Here is an 18,130-nt window from a genome sequence, read left to right on the forward strand (position 1 = left end):
TACTTTCATGTTCAGTAGTTGTCTTTTAATGGTTTGCATAGTGTACTATTATTTTGGGAAAGGAGGACCCTTCTCAACTCAATAAGCACACCCTAGGTAGATCATAACACAAATCTCAGGAAAACCTTTCTCAACCTCTTGTAGCAGTGGCATAAGCAGGAGGTAACTAACCATAGAAATGTGTTTTAAGTCTCAGCAACCCAAACAATTTTAAAGTAAAAAAAAACACACTAAACGTTTAGAACAATAGAGAAATAATAATAAACACTAAAACACCAAAAGATTAAAATTGCATAAAGGAGTTATGAAGTTTTAAGGTAAAACAAGTTTACAGCACGAACGAAAATGTTCAGTTTGCATTTTACCGCACCTAATATTGATTTCAGGCCAACCATAATGGAGCAGAGGTCGGCTAAGGTAAGTAGGCCAGATTTTACCTTAGGATGAAGTCTTATGTTGATTCTTGTTTTGTTCCTATAAGACAAGGTCCAAATATGAAGCAGCCAAAAGTCTCTCGAATTTGGATACATTATGTTTGTGCTCCTGCTGTAGCTGTTGGTTTTTCCACCAGAAGCTTAGAGAGTGACAAAGCTGGATTTTACAGCCACCAAGCTCTCTTCACCATTGGGATAGCTTAGCCATCTCATTATGGTCCAAGGTTTTACTTTCAGACGTAGTAATTTTTTTTTGTTCTCCAATTCCACCAGCATGGTATGGCTAAAATTCCTAACCTGTCTCAATGAGGCCAGATACCTTTGCCACCAGATCCCACTTAACTCAGTTTCAGCATAGCAAAAAAAATTGAGCAGGAGAAAGCTGGCATTCTCAACTGCCTAAAGAGCATTCTCCATGCGGAAATCTCAATCAATCAGGATTTGTAAAGCGCGGTTATCACCCAATAGGGTATCCAGGCTTATTCGTCTTGAGGGCCATTCAGAATTACCAAAGTGAGGTGATGGACCAGAGGTGTGTGGGAAGGCTGTTCCAGATCTTTGCTGTGATGTGGGAGAAGGAGAGTCTTCCACTTTTGCTTTGGTAGATGCAGGCAGTATGGGTAAGTGAAAGGGAGGCAGAGTGTAGTCTTCTCAATGGTTGATGGATGTTCAGGCCGGTGGTTAATGTAGGCGTGTCCTTGGTTGTGTAGAGCCTAGTGTGCATAGGTCTACAGCTTGAATTGGCATCTCTTCTGTACAGTGAGCCAGTGGAGTGTCGTGAGGTAGGGTGTGATGTGGGTTCATCAAGGAAGGCCAATGATGAGTCTGGCTATGGCATTTTGTATGGTGTGAAGTCTCTGTAGAAGGTGTGTAGGTATTCCTACATAGAGGGCATTGCAGTAGATCAGTTGGCTGGTGATGAGGGCTTGTGTCTCACTGTGCGTCAAGTGTGTAGGGGTGCCGCTTGAAGATCGTACATAGCATTCTCAGAGTGAGGAAGCAGCCGGAGGAGATGGCGTTGATCTGTGATTTCATGGTGAGTTTGTGGTCAATGATGATTCTGAGGTTTCTGACTTGGTTGGAGGGAATGGGTGCGAATCCTAGGACTGATGGCCCCCGCAAGTCTTTCCATGTGTTGCTGCTCTTGCCAAATATCAGTACTTCCGTCTTGTCGGTATTCAGCTGCAGGCAGTTCTTCATCAAGTCGGCAACATTTGTCATGCATCTGTGGAAGTTGGTTCTGATGGTGGTGGGGCCGTCGGTGAGTGAGCTTAGGAAATTATGCTGAGACTATGGGATCTGACAATGTTGGCCAGCGGGGGCATATATGTGTTGAAGAGCATAGGGCTGAGGGATGAGCTGGCGGGACACCGCAGGCGATCTCCTTGGGTTTAGAGTATCCTCTGGGTTCTTCTGGTGAGGAAGGAGGTGACCCATCTGAGTGCGTTTGATTGGATGGCTGAAGAGAGTTTGAGGAGGATCAAAGCTGCTGTTCTCCTTAGTTGTGGAGGGTTTAGATGTCGTCAGTGGCTGTGATCAGGGCGGTTTTGGTGCTCTGATTGCTGTGTAAGCCAGATTGGGAGGTGTCATGTAGCTGGTCCTGCTCCAGGTGTGTCATGAGTTGATTGTTGATGACCTTCACTGAAAATTGAAGGAGGGAGATTGGCCGGTAGTTTTTGAGTTCACTCGAGTCAGCGTAGAGTTTTTTGAGTAGTGGTCTGACTTCGGCATGCTTCCAGGCGTTGGGAAATGTTGCGGTGGTGATAGAGGTGTGAAGTAGGTGGTGAGTTCCTGGCCGATCTTTTGGTTTCCAAGGTTGAAGATGTGGTGCGGGCATGGGTCTATGGGAGCTCTTGGATGGATGGAGATCATGTGGTGGTGGTGTCCTGGGTGGAGAGGATGTTCCAGGTGGTCACTGTGTGGTACGTGTCAGTTACGGTGGTGGCATATCTTTCGAGGAAGTCCATAGATGTGGGTTGGTGTTAGAAGTTTCTGTATATGGTTGCGATCTTGTGGAAGATGTGAGCGAGGTTGTCGCACAGCTCCTGTGTGGGTGGGATGTTGTTTTAGCTGGCAGCCGTGTCGGAGATTTCCTTAAAAATGTTGAAAAGTTCCATGGTGTTGTTGGTGCTGGTTTTGATGCGTGCAGCAATGGCTGTCTTCTTTGTTGCTCTTAGCAGTCAGGGGTAGAGGTTGAGGAAGGTCATGAAGGCTATACTGTTGTAGGTGTCCTTGTTTGTGCGCCATCTGCTCTCCAACTGTTTGCTGTCTTGTTCCCCTGATCTGAGTTCTTGGGTGTACCAGCTGGCCATTTAGAGGGTTTTCCCTGGATGTTGCTTTTGATGGGGATGATGCTTTCTGCGCAGTTGGTGATCCAAGCATTGCCGTTTTTTACTCCCAGTTCGATGTTGGTGGCAGTAGCAGGGTTGGTAGTGATGAGGGAGTTCGCCCAGCTCATCTCTGAGATCTTGTCCATCTCTGGTAGGGGGCGTTGGTCATCTTGGGGGTGGGGGTGAGAGGACTGGAGATGCTGAAGTGGATGATGGAGTGATCGGTCAATGTGAGTTCTGTGGCATGGTTGTATTTGATGCAGTTGTTGGAGGTGAAAATTGGGTCCAATATGTGTCCTGGGGTGTGTGTAGAGTCGTGGACAACCCTGATCAATCTCATACTGTGGAGGAGTTATGTGGTGTTTTTTTCATTGGGGTCATAGATGTGGAAATTTAGGTCATCGAGGAAGATGTAGTGCTTAAATTTTAAGGTTAGGGGTGCAATGAAGTCTGCGATGGTGTTGCAGAAGCTGGAGTGCTGGCCTGGGGGTAAGTATGCTAGGGTGCCTATGATGGTTGTCTTGTCCTCTGTGTGGAGCTTGAAGTTGAGATGTTCCATGGGGGTGGTGGTGATGTCGGTGGGGGTGGTACACTGTATGGTTTCTTTGTGGATGATGGCTGTTCATCCTCCCAGCTTGTTGGCTCAGTCCTGTTGAGTGATTTTATATCTGCTGGGAATCGCTGTGGCAATGTCTGGGTCGGATGTGGTGTTGAGCCTGGTCTCAGTGAGGAAGACTATGTTGGGTGCGATGGTGGCGATGAGGTCCCATAATTCAATGGAATACTTGCATCGTGAGCATGTGTTGAGCAGGGCGCATGCGAGTTGGTGTTTTGTTCAGGTGGTGTCTGTGTCGTTTTCGGGGTGGTACTGGTCGGTGGGCTGGTGTGTGTGCAGTGGCAGGTGAATTGGCAGTGGGTGCAGGTGAACGGTCCTACCGTGGGCCGGCACGGTGGCAGTGTTTTTTGCAAAGTCCGTGGTCAAGGGAGTAATGCTCGGCGATGGTGTATCTTCGGGGCCGGAAGGCTATGGGTTATATCGCTGGGCACTGTCCAGGCATGGCCTGGTGCAGACAGACTTGTCCTTGGTGCGCCTTTGGCGCATCCACTGCGCGGTCGCCCTGCGGTCTGTATTAAGTAGGTCCTGGGGTAGACTGGGCTTCTGTTGTTGGAAATAACGGTGAGTGGGAAAACCTGGTAGGGAAAACCCCAATGGGAAAACCTGGGCAGCTGCGGTGTCACTGGATCAGCCTGAAACAAGCAGGAATTGGAGGTCACAGACAAGTGGCAAGCTGGATGTCCAGGTGCCTAACAAGCACTCCAAATGTGGAACAAAATGACTGATCCCAGGTTTCTCCAACTGCTGGGAAAGTTCATCTTGGTTGCTACTGTAGCCCTATGATCCTCAGATCATGTCACTAGGCAGGAGGTCTCTCCCAGCCACGATCCCTGGTGGGTGCAGTCTACAGTGGCTAGCTAGGCCCTCTTGTGGTCAGGGGACCTTCCTCTTTTTTTGTCCCTGGTGCAAGCAGCCATTTAACACTTACAGCGCAGTTATGGCCTGTGGATGCCAGAAGGAGTCAGAAGTCCTTAGATCTTTTGTATTCTAGCCTTCAGTCAGAGACTTTTTCTATACAGCTGTTTTATTCTCAGGTTCAGGTCAGTTTATGCTAAGGTACCAGCGTTTTCCTGTTCACTAGCCATTGATTGCAGAAATTCTAATACTCAGTGCTGGCTACTCTCTTGCACTATCCACACCTCCTTTTTCTTTTAACACCTCCTCTTTGTTTTACTGCAAAACATTCCTAGAAGCCCTCAATCCAAGATGGCAATCCCTTCCCCCATCTGGACGGACCCTGGTCCTTCATTAGCCACTCCTCTATTCAGATGAGGAACCCTTCAAACTGGTTTTCCCTCATGCTGATGTTGCAGGAAGGGAGTCTAGGAGGTTTCTGGGCATGAATGGAAGCAGTCCCATTTGCCAACACTAAGTCCAAAAAAAAGAGAAGTGCTAAGGCTGTCCTTTATTCTGCCAGCTCTTTCCATTCCCTTCCATGATGATTACTTTTGGGTAAGTGGTCAGTTGTGACAATAGACTGCCATCCTGGGGACAGAGGCCAAGCGATTGTATTTTGGAGCGGGCTCATTAACTTCCAGCCAGGAATGTGCATTCAGCCTCCACAAAGGGCTCTGGGACAACCTAGTTCTAAACCAGTTTTCTTTGAAACAACCTAAAGTGCAGTTTCTCAACGTTACCTTTCTGCTAACATTATCAAAGTTCTACCTTAAATACTAAATTAGAATTTTAAACTAAGTGAAAAATAACTTTTGTAGCACTTTCACACTCAAAGATTTGAAATTAAAATGTAAATCCAATGAAGGCCTGTTTCTAAAAAACTCAATTTACCTGTACAGTGAAAACTGCTTATGAACATTTGGCCACTGTGAGGCCATACTATTTCCAATGTGCAGTGTTCCACATTATTACAAATTAAGTACCCAACCATATAGCCTCTCAAGGCACACTTAAGAGTGACTTATTTCAAATCTAAAAATCGATTTTTCAACAAGTCACTTGCGCTTTTCTCTACCATATGCCACTGCATTGTCATATGTGAGTGGTGGAAAGCAATAATGCACCCCATGTATGGCATTTAAATTCTATGCCATTGGTGGATTTCTTGCATCATCTACTGTAGCCTTATTGGAGCGGTAATAGAAAGTTAAATATGCCAACCAGGCTAGTTAGGTAAATCCCAGTACATGTTTTAGTGGGAAAGCACAGGTGCTATACTACTATATATCAGTGGTACGGCACTCAGAGTCCTAAAGCCAGCAAATCCAGTCATGAAAAAATGGGAGGACCTCATGTATGAATGTTATGCCTTCTTCACGGTGTAGTAAGACACAGTTCTGCAAAAATATTAAATCCTGTCACCTTTAATGGACAAGTACTTCTTTCTAGAGGCAGAGTGTTTCCCCCTTTCCCCTTGAATCCATGCATCTTTGTGCCAGAGCTTTTTGGGGATATGGAAAGCACCTTCTGGATCTTGAAATGTGCCACTAGCAGTACTACCAACATCTCAGTTTGCAGGAAGTACTGATTAGAGTCTCAATGTATCCTCCCTCTGCTTTGGCAGGAGCGCCTAAAGCTCTGATGCATGATGATATAGCTGCATTGTATAGGGTTCTATAGCTCTTTCAAAGCAATCTTTATCTGCACATTCCTTAAATACTCCCTGTTGATGTTCATTCCTCCATGTGTTTGGGTATGGACATCCAGTTACTCCATTCTCTTTCTAATATTGCCAATTCCATTTTTCTGTCTCATCTAAATGAGAAGGCAATTCTTCAGGAGGTTTTGAAAAGAGGACATATTTTCATCAATGTCACTCACAGTGGTTCAAAAGTTCTTCAAATGTTTCATCAGGATGGTTTCCCCCTGTGTTGTGTTTGCTATGTGGGGGTCAGTCCCCTATTAAAAGGATGGATTAAAATTCTCAAATGTAGTTTTTCAATGATGGATTGCAAGGTTTATGTTGATACATTCAGTGGTAGTGTGAGCGTGGAAATCTCATAAAAATGTTATAAACAGCTCCACCTTGAAACTAATTTCCACGCCAATTTCTTCTTCAGGTCGATGAGTCTTTACCACAATGTTAGAATGGAGCACAAACGAAATACATTTCTAAATTAATCATCAACTTATAGTGTTTACTGTTCAGTCAATGATGTCTGTTTACAGAAATATCAAGACAAAATTGGTTAGAATTAGCATACAAAATAACAGTGTGTTCCTTAGTGAATTAATAACTATCTTAATCTAAAGGACCTAATCTATCCCAGCCAGAACCCATAAAGGATTCCTTTAGAATAGAGCAATGAAAACATGGAGCATCAGGCTAATAGCTATAAGAGGTCAAACTCCCCATAAAGAGTAGTTCTCGAAACTCAGCTGATTTCCCCAACAGCTACAGTAGTTACCGTTAAGAGGTGTAAGAAAATAATCACAGCAGTAGCTATAATCAGCATGGAGAAAGTCTTCAAAATGGCATCAGAATAACAGAAAAGTCACTGTTAGCAGTAGCTCACTGTAACGTCAGGCAGGAGTAGCACATTCAAGTGCTAGAGGGCATGGCAGGGGTAAGATGTGCTCAGAATGCATTGCATCTCTAACTAGGAGCATGCACTGTATAGAAAAGCACAAAACATGTTGAATCATCTCTAGCCAATAGGAAAGGATATTCCGATGGTCCATCTTCTCTCTCGAATCCCATGGTAAACGTACATGTCAACATGTTATTTGAACGTTGCTACAGCGTATTACAAAAAGATACATCTAGGAAGGTTCTCATGAGAACCTTTGCAAGCCTACTCTGTTAGCTGTTCAGTGTCTCATTGTGTAACAATGGGCTACTCTATGAAATGAAGCATTAATATCTAGCATGTCCTGGTTAGATCACGAGACTCGAATCTATAGAAATATACTTGTTCATTACAAACATGTGGCATAGGTAACTATCTAAAATACAATGAAGTCATATCGTGTGAGAAAGAAAAGAAACACATTTTGCTGAAAACAGCACATTTCATAAAGATGTTCTACAGTTCAATTATAACGTTAAAACGGCATTTACAAAAAGGCATTTATTTTATTTACGGGAAAGGAAGGAATAACAGACAATATTGAGGCCTAGCAGTGAAAGAATGACAGAAATGGGAGCTTTCTACAGAAATACAAAAACAACAGTTGATGGACAGAATGCAGAACAATGTCATACATTCACCCCAGTACAGAATTCTGGGCCTAAATCCATCGCTTTTTTGCTCATCATGCCGTTCCAGTTTGAACCCAGCCATATGCAAATCAGTCTTGACCCTGTGCCTCATGGGAACAGTCCAGCCCAAACTGCCAAGCCAGGTCCTCCCTGGACTGGAAACAAGCATCCTAGGACCGGTTTCGGGGTTTCACCCCTCTTCAGCCAGGATAGCTTGATTCCAGTGGCATGGAGAGCATGGCACAGGGTCAAGACTGATTTGCATATGGCTGGGTCCAAACTGGGGTGGCGTAGTGGGCAAAAGAACGATGGATTTAACCCAGATCTTTTGACTGGGGGAGAATGTTTGCATTGTCAGCATTTTGTCCATCATTTGTTTTCTGTAACACTTTTCACCCTAAGTGGGATGGGTATGCCCAGATGTGGGTCCCTTGCTCACTGTGCTACTGGATTCAAGCTAGCCTGGCTGAAGAAGGGTGACATACCCTGAAACCGGTCCCAGGATGCTTGTTTCCGGTCCAGGGAGGACCTGGCCTGGCAGTTCGGTTTGGACTGTTCCCACGAGTCACAGGGTCAAGACTGATTTGCATATGGCTGGGTCCAAACTGGGGTGGCGTAGTGGGCAAAAGAGCTATGGATTTAACCCAGATCTTTTGACTGGGGGAGAATGTTTGCCTTGTCAGCATTCCGTCCATCATTTGTTTGCTGTAACAATTCTACAGAAATAGGCAGCATTTTCTCTTTTTACACTTTTAATAAAAGTACATTTTCTTAAATCTCTATTTAGACATGCATTTCCTATGTTAATGTCAAGACACTTTTCTACATTGTAATGTGGTCAATTTTCCTAAAAAATGTAAACTTCCTCACAGGTACCTCATTCATCATCACTATTCTAACTTGCTGCACTGTGACAATAAATCTGCGGCTTACAAAGCCCACATGCTTGCAGGTGATTTATGATTATGAAAAAACAGACTGCAGTACACCTTCAAAGGATTGGCTTGTAAATTTACCATTTTTTTACATATAGTTTAGCCTAGGTTTGCATAATGTTTGTATATGTGGTTATTAATTGTTTGCTCACATGATTTGCATACTTGGTTACTATTTGTCTAAGTCACTTATCATATGATTTCTTGCTCAGGGTACCAAGGCTGCCAAAGCTGGCAAGCCAGCAGCTTCGGATCTTCCACTACCAGCTGAAGGTGTGCGCAATATAAAGAGTATGTGGGAGAAAGGGAGTGTGTATTCTTCACCTGGTGGTCCTGCTACGCCCAATAAGGTGAGTATCGTATTCAAACTGCAAGGTTTAACAAGATTTGGGCTATTAGGTGCCCCAAATTGTTGATTAAGTACAAAACCTTGTCTTAACTCTTTTATTTCTAGTCCTTGTAAAGTCGATATCAAGGTGCCTGTGTATAAAGGACACCAATTTGTGTCCTATCCATTTAACACTCATTCACAAATTCATCAACAGAATATGGAAGACAGAATACATTGATGTTTTATTCACTACTCTATCTCATTGTCTACTAATAGATTTGGCAAAAGGCTTTTTTTTGGAAAGTTCAACTGGCAACAAACCCCACACAAACCTGAGACATGAACTTTTAATTTTCTTGTGGATCAGCATCATCTATATTCAACTCTACTGCTGCCTTTTGAATATCTCTCCCTATAAAATCATGATTTTGCCTTTTTCAGAACACCAAGCAGCAGTGTATCTGGAAAGCTGCTCCAGGTGCTTTCACAGTCATTCTGTTGTTAACGGCTACTATTTTCTCAAAGCATTAGTGTATATAGAGTATAATTATGCACTGTTGAAAGGCTAACACCCCAATGTCCAAATATACATTTTATTATCTTTTTCTCTGCTAGGGAATAATGTTTCTCCGTGGAGAAATTAACACCCCACCAAGTTTGTGAGAGATTCACTCATCCTCTCACCCTAGAAGCGGAGTTGCTGTAGCTGGAATAAACCACAGATTGTATCCATGGTGGGAAAGAGAGAGATAGGACTATTTAAATCCAAACATGTATGTGGGCATTCACAAGCTGACAAGGCCAACCACTCCTTGATCCTCCTAACCCACACACTTGCATAGGGTTTACTACTGCATAATTCAACCCACTCAGGACATAAAACCATTTACACCAGACAATTATTCTTTTGTCAATAGCTGTCGGCTGGCATCCAATAAAACAGTACGTTGAACATAGATGCATGCATTAAATCTATGATGAAAAATGAACATTAGTCATTGAGACTACTCCAGTCCACCACTTCATCAATTTCATAGCAAGATTTCAAACAAGTTGCATGTGCAATTGGCATTTTCCACCTTGTTTATGGGAAATCTGTATTTGCTCATATCCCAGTCATTCGACTACCTCTACTAAAGATGGTAGTTTATGTGGCTGCAAAATTGAGGTTCATCCACAGAGAGCCTTGCACTTCACACTTAAGAAATATGTGTACTTAGAGCACATACATTGTTACCACTTAATGTTCTTTGCCCACATAGTTCTACAGCCCCTGAGACTGAACTCATCTAAATATGCAACAAACAAAAACTAATTCTATGTGAATTATAGACTCTCTTCTTAGTAAATGTCTAAAAAATCTAAAAATAAAAAAATAAATTCCATATTGATTCAATCATTATCTAGACAAGTGGACATGTTTTTAATTTCATCACAAATGAAATGAAACTAACTTCGACCACCAGCTATTCACAGATATGGCCAGAAAAAGAGCTTACTGCTCAAACACCTGCAGATTACATTGCGTTACTTTAATTTAAAACAACAACTATGACTTACCCTATCACATTTTGATCTTGAAATTGAAGGTATCTTCCTCAAGCTTGTCCCACTGACCGTAGAACATACCCACTCAATATCTCATTGCTCAAACACCCACCCACTTTACTGAGCCAATTCTTGTCTTCCTCTCAACATAGCCATACATGATTTCTCCTATCCTCCACTCTAAAGTTTGCATCTCCTATGATGCACACCTCTCTGATACTGTTGTGATTTCTGTAATATAATGTCTGAAATATGCAATTTCATATTTTCTTTTTTCATATTAGTCCATGTGAGAATTCCAGATTACTAACAATTTATTTTATGTCCCTGTGAGGACATTGCTATATTCCCATTGTTTAAAATACAGTGGACCTGATTCACTAAGGGCCTCTGCAGTTGTTGCGGAGGCCCCACAGTTGTGGGGGAGTTTCCGCACTTGGGCCAGAATCTCCGCAATTAGAACTATCTTTAAGAAGATTCGTCACGAGTGCGGAGACTCACCCATGATTGCGGAACCTCCGTCACGAGTGCAGAGGCCCTGGGGGAATCAGACCCCCTGATTTTCTGCAGTACCTTGGCTTTGCTATAAAACTCAGTCATCAAATAAAAGAAATGATTGCATGAGGATATAGTACAAGATCTACACTCATCTTGCAACTCGGCTAAGTACACATTGCAGGAGCAACGCCCTTTCCACTTTGCTCTTTTGACTGCTATTTTGTACATGATTCCACCCACACTTTATTTACTTTTGAAGTATTATGGTAATCATTTTGGTTTATGGCAGCAATTACATTAAAGAGGCAACTATATGTACGAAACATGTCCACGTTACCTGTGATTACCTGTGAGCATGCACATTCGTGTGCTCACATGTACACTTTGAAAGGACCTGAACACCACTGTTAGTTCCTACTTGATATAGGTGACCCTATTGGATATAATACAAGATTGAAACAGAGAAACTTGAATTAGAGCATTTATTGTTTGCAACCAAGCCAGAACTAGAGTGTTAATGTTTTAGAACAAAACTCTCAGTAAGTCTCTGTTCTTGTATTTCACCACACCCTGAGCAAGACTCCATCTCACGATAACTGTCACAGTTGAAATTATTCTGTCTCTGATGTGTTTACCAGATTTAACCTTTAGATTTATTTGAATTAGACTATCTATCTATCTATCTATCTATCTATCTATCTATCTATCTATCTATCTATCTATCTATATGTCTGTCTGTCTGTCTGTCTATCTATCTATCTATCTAGGTCTTAAAAATATATGATATGTATACATTTGCATGTGAGTGTGTGTTATATGGTCCTTTATTGTCATCAAGAGGTTCTGGTGCCATCATAAATCATGAGGAGGAAGGCCAAGTCCTTTTATAAATGTCACCAGAACATCAAGATGGCAATATAGGACTTATGTTGCCAGTTATGTATTTTTCTTTTATAAATGTTTTATTTTGGGATAATTAACTTTAAAAAGCAAGTGCAGCTAACAATGAGCACTGATTGAAGTGAGAATCTTTAGGTTTACCTTTTATGAATAAATTGTGGATAAAAAAGTGGGCAACGGTGAGGGCCAGAGAATTTGTGCAACTATGTGTCTGCACAGGTAAGTCATGGATTTACTCTTTTTGCCACCCAATTTACTGCATAATTTGCAAACTGTGCAGGTGTCATGAAAAATGCTCTTTACAGCTAACATTGATGAACATAATACTGCCAGAGAATGCGCTGCATTATTTGCATTTCTTTCATAACAATTTAGAAAACTTTGCTGCATACTTAAATCATCAATGCTACATAATTCTAGTAGTCCAGACAATGGTAAAGCTCTGCAGAGTAGTTTGGGGGTCATAAGGATGATGAAATTCAGATTTTACTGGTAACGTGAAATATTTCCCATATTTCACAATACATCCTGAAATATTTTTTTGCAGCACTGGTTTTGTGCTATAAAAGCAGAAAAACATAACATTTCAGTGAAAGAAACAAAGGTTAAAACAAAGTTATAGTTAGTTTTGGTTTAATTATTTTACTTGTATAATTCGAAATGCAACAAACTGCGTTTGCCTCACACTTAGCCCTAAACATAGCATATAAAAATGAAGAAAATACCTTTGTCCATTTATTACGTACACTGGTCAAAACCTGTTTAATCCATTTGTTTCCCTGCTGCAAAGCTGTACTTTTGTGAAAATACTTGGTTCCATATCCTATTATGCTAGAATCAAAAACGTCCTTGCTCCTTATATGCACACATTAAATTTGAAGTGAAACACATGTAGGCGAATTGAGCTATCTCTTACGCTAAATCTTACTTTAGTTATTTAACATATACTAAATAACAAGCAATGGCTTTGATATTTGTGTAAATCATTTTCTCCTCAACTTTGTTTTGATTCTTGACCACTAATATCGATCTATGAGAATACTTTATATTCCTGTTTGTTCCAGGAAACTGCTGGCCTGAAAGTTGGTGTCTCTAGTCGTATTAGTAGCTGGCAAACTAAAACTCCTGAAGTCAGCAAGTCACCTCCTCCCAAACCAACAGTAAGTACCATCAGTATATTTTTTGCAGTTGTCATTAACTTGATTGGCAGCCAATGATTATTTCCTCTCAGCTGCACCATCTACCACAGCCTCTGACATATGTCTTTCATAGAATGGCTTGGAGCACCAAAGCAACAGTTGAATTGTTAATGAATAATTAAAACTAATGTGTGTTAATTTTTTGTCCCAACAGACTAGAAGTTGTTTCAGCCTCATGGCGATTGAAACAGAAACAGTTTATTAGAAAAACTGAAGCTAAAGTAGGATTCAGTTCAGGGCTGTTCTCATTATTGGATGCCCTAGCAGTCACTGCCTGACTGAGCAGGCAAGGTATATATTTGCAATCCATGGAAACCTGCAATTCCTATATTAAGACCTATTACTAGTTTGCTTTTTATGGTCAAGTTGCAACATCATTAGTCACATGTAATAACAAAATGATGCAGCTGCTGAACTGTAAAAAGTTAGTAACATGTAAGTAATCACCAATGCCGGGTGCCTAGAGACATGTATTCATGTTAACTTTAATAAGGTTGACAGGCTTTGTCTGCATTTTTAACCATACGTCAACACTATTATTTTCATTATAAGTGAAGTGTTTCATGAAGTTACTTCTGTATAACAAGCAAGCAAAAGATAACGGGAATAGCCACAGTACCCCCTCTCTCAAGTAGTGTATTGTGTATTTGTAGTTTATTCTACTTTTTCATTGTTTAGTAAAAGCCAGTAACAGCTAAACTACTCAGTTAAGTCAGTTAAAACACTGTATCAGCTATTTAGAATGAATGAAACCCTGACAGAAAATCCATGCTGTTGAAGGTAATACCTTACAATTTTATTTAGTGGATTGAATATCTCCTCTATTTTCCTCCTTTCCTCAAGCTATAGGTTTAAAATCTTTGGGAATATGATAACATCCTTTATAAATCTCTTTCTCGATCAGCTGGTTTCTCTGACTCTATGCTCTATCATCTCTGCTTGAATGGAAACCCACTGCCGAAGCTGCTTATTCCTCACTTCCTTGCTCTGTCCTTCTTGGCACTTTTGGTCTATCATATGACAAGAACAGCAGGTAATCTTTCCTTGATGTTTCCTTAGACTTACTAAGCAGATGTTTGTTGGAATTCTTACCATCATAATGGTTAATGCAGAAATGTAGCTTTCGCTTCTTCATTTGTAGCTAACCTTTGGACTTCTCTACATATTGAGTCCAAAAAATGGAAACCCCTTGCTGAACGTTTTAGCTCTGCATGATGGAATGTCCGGGGCTCCAAGTCTGTAATAAAAGACGAGACTGTGGTACCCAAAGAGGCAGAAAGGAGCGACTGGTATTCTCTTGTCTACTAATGCCTACAACTACTTCACTGTGTAAACACAAAAACAAAAAGTAGTAGATAATCTTTGTAACCTTTTTCTTATAGTATAATTTAGGATCAATTGGGTCTATTTGTGGCTAGTTTAGCTAATGGGTGTTTAACATTAAGCATATCAACTCATGACCACTTCAGAATGTGGTCAACATAAAAACTGCAATTTAATAGATATTGTTGAAGATGATATATGATATCATGTGTACCTTAATGAACGTGCAGGAGAATGCAAGACTGGCTTCTCTGCTTTGGTGTGTGGTCATTTATTGAGGTTAGTTGTGGGGCTAAATAGTTCTAAGGTGCACCACTTTCTGGACCATATGTAATTGCAGTTAGGCTGGCTTGTATTCCTTGACCTCAGCGATCGCAGGTGAAAAATGTAATTTAAAAAAAAAGTTTGTTTTCCGATTTTACTGTATGAATGAATACCAGATCCGAGATATTTAACAAATACCTTCTGAATTTTTTACATTTTAATGTAACCTTTTATTATTCCATGCAGGATTTGAAACCTGTAGATGTATCCAACAAGCGTAATCTCTGGGAGAAACAATCATCAAATGACAAGCCTGGAACCCCAACCAAGGTAACACAATGGACTGATTTTGAACATATTCTGGATCCATGTATTGCTTTTTTCTTTTATGAATATGTTCATATTTTGGAAAGGTTTCTTGTTCCTTTATTAAACTGTATAAAACTTTATTTTTCAGGTAAACGCTTTCTAGGTTACTAAAATATTACAAGTAATGTCAAAGTATCTTTAAAAATACTTGAAGTATACTTAGTTGATGTGCATAAGTATTTAACACTTAAAAATTAAAGAATAGTGGTGACATCCCTTGGTTAGTTCTGAAAGAACAAAATGAAGACACAAGATATGCGTTAAAATGGCAAGCTTGTCAAGCAGAAGGGTTTTTAGTGCAAGCACTGTGAAATTATCATACATGCAATCTTTTAATCAAGATTACTGTAATTTATTACAAAATGATTAAGGCAAATTTATATATCACCCTTTAATTCTGCATGACTCATTTCACTTTTAGTTCTTCCGAATATCACTATTTCCAGAATCCTTCACTAATAAGTCATAGTGGAACTCTTCTCTAACTGTTTATAGGTCAGCTCTTTAGTAGTTTCTTGTTTTCAACTGTGGGTTGGAGCGTAGTTGTCTTAGGCACCTGCTATTTTGGCCTGCCAAGGCCACAGGGTGCCAATTGCAACTGCCATACTTAAACTGGTGTGGTTGTTGCCCTTTGAGTTTGGACTACCGTGCAAATTTATCAAGCCTTAAAGTTGGCCGGTGTGAAATGGGGCTTCACTACGTGAAAGATGGCCACCTTCTGAAACGCTCCGTGCAGGCTGCCTCATATATCTACATAAAATACGTTTTTCATCGTCTTCAGCATGCAAATGATCTGCAGTGAACAATCCTTATACTGTGGGATGATGAATGAAGGTGTTAAGGAATATATCACTGGACCTATCTACAGGTATGCAGCACCTGGACCACTCTGCCACCCAACACTGCCACAGGCTAATCACAAGATATGCGGGCCAAGAGAACACATGCAGGAGTAATCATCACAGTGGTTGTGGTGGAGTGTGATTGCTTTTTTTAAAAGAGCTGCTGGTGCTGATGCTTGTTGCAGTAAGCTGCCTGTCCCTGACCAACCCGCCCACCTGCAAGGGGGAGATAAGGTGGGGGAGCGATGAGAAAGCCAGTGTCATAAATCGCAGGGATGGACTGACAGGTTCACTCATTGCTAAAAGATATTTTTGGGGAAAATATCGTGGTTTGCTTACATTTAATGGCTACCTAATTGAATTGCACCTTTCTTTTGAATTGATAATTCAGAGTGCCAAAATGTATAGCGTAGGGTCTAATTCTGTAATCTTGTTCAGATATCTTCAATTTACACGGGTTATCATGCATTATCATAGTTTAGGATATAAAAGGAGACCAAGTGTAGAGACATTATACTTCCTTCCTCCCCAGCAAAGATGAATAGATGTCTGGGAGCAAGACCTCTAGTAGGCATAAAGAAAGACACTCCAGATCACAGCATTTCGAAAATCATATTGGACATGCTTATGAAGAAATCATAAGATATTAAGTCTACATTTAATGCAGTGAAACACTTGACTACTGAGACATCTAAATAATTGAAATCTCAACATGTTGAATTGTCCGCATTAAAACTCAACTTAGCAACTCCGAGAAGTGTCTTGAGGCACTGAAGGAGAAAGTGCTGAAAATCTCTAATTAGCGTTGGCGGTGTGGGGGGGGGGGGGTAAACTTACTAAACAGAAGCTAGATTGTATAGTATCCATGAGGTTGAAGAACATGATGATATGTTTGAATTCTTGTCCAGTTTTATACCAGAGCTTCTCCATTTAGAATTTTGTCCTTCAAATGAGTTTCAGAAGGCCCACAGACTACGCCTAAGAGGAAGGATTCCCCCAGATGAATAGTCAAGTGACTCCTCCATCATTAGCAAGCAAAGCTGATCATACAAATGGCAATACAACATGGCCCATAATCTTATAAAGGTCAATAGTCTCTTTTGCTGCAGATTTCCCCTAAGACACTAGCCATATGCATAGATTTCTAGCTTTATGCCCCTTTTAAAACAGAAGGAACTTTGATACAGCTTGTTAGATTCTGTGGTGATGCTGGTGACAATAGATGGCGGGTTAAGGGCATTTTAAGGTCGACAGGAGCTTGAAAGCTTTCTTGTGAACTTGTAGCATTCTCCAGTGGACACTTACACTATTATCCGCCTTATCATACTAACCAATGGGCTGTTGTACTACCTGTCTCCACTGTACTGGACTGTGGACCACCTGCAACCACTTTCAAAACCAAGACACTCTACTCAGGAACGCAAGACAGAAGAACCTTTTTTTATGAGGAAGGATACATCTAGATTACCCCTTAACCCCTTCGCTGCGGCGCGAATTCTGCCACGGTGCTGGGGGGGTGCGGGGTGAGTGCGGCGCCGCCATGCTCATGACGGAACCACGCCGTCATGAGTCACGGGCGAGCTGTGCTCATGACGGCGTGGTTCCGTCACGACTCCGCCCACTTTCTATTTCGCCCGCACAGGCGGGGAATCAGTGCCGCGTGGGAGGAGCAGCCGCAGCATGACAGAACTGCGCCGTCATGAGCACACGCCGCCCGTGGCTCATGACGGCGTGGTTCCGTCATGAGCACGCAAGGGGTTAAATGTAACTATTAGATTGGTGCAATATGTGCTGGACTGAGAGGGCACACGACCAATATTGCATCTACAGTAATTTTGGAGTGGCCACAATAGATTTATAAAGTAAGGCCAGCATGTATAACGTTTAGCTACACAGCAGCCCATAACAAATTCTAATCTTAGTGGCAATTTTCTCTTTTGACAATAAATGCCCTAGTACTAGAATTTTATGTGCTATATTCAGGATTTCTCTCATGACTACGAATCACTGAACATGAACTCACCAACCTAATGAATGCATGAGATAATGAATGGAGATATAGCCTTTCCAATATGGTTAATTGTTTGACCAGCTATATTAGGAGGAAAATAATCTTCACCATTTTGGCAATAAAGAAACCAAACTTTGCCCTTAACAAGAGAAATACATATATCGTGTACCAAAATCCAGCATCTCAAGGGAGATTAGGTAGATAAACTGCTCTTCACTTTAGGATCCAAATCCAGAATGGGACCGCCCTATCTCCAACTCAGCCATACAGAAAAAGTGAAGTGGCATTCTCATCCACAGGAGTTTATCTGCCAGGTCACATTTGACATGGTTGGAAGTATGTGTTAGCCAAGAAGTTACTACAGGGTCACT

At 41.3% G+C, this 18,130-nt stretch overlaps 1 protein-coding gene across 11 annotated transcripts in view; it reads left to right on the forward strand.

Moving 5' to 3' along the window:
- Positions 1-18,130, forward strand: part of CALD1 (caldesmon 1) — a 567,652-nt gene that overhangs the window by 536,462 nt on the left and 13,060 nt on the right. For all 11 annotated transcript variants that reach the window (XM_085652624.1, XM_085652626.1, XM_085652628.1 and 8 more), the window contains 3 exons: positions 8,687-8,824; positions 12,816-12,911; positions 14,784-14,867. In XM_085652624.1, coding sequence (XP_085508750.1) covers positions 8,687-8,824; positions 12,816-12,911; positions 14,784-14,867 — 318 coding nt within the window. The remainder of the gene's footprint in view (positions 1-8,686; positions 8,825-12,815; positions 12,912-14,783; positions 14,868-18,130) is intronic.

This window comes from Triturus cristatus, chromosome 4_1 (genome assembly GCF_964204655.1).
Source record: "Triturus cristatus chromosome 4_1, aTriCri1.1, whole genome shotgun sequence".
Lineage (NCBI taxonomy): Eukaryota > Metazoa > Chordata > Amphibia > Caudata > Salamandridae > Triturus > Triturus cristatus.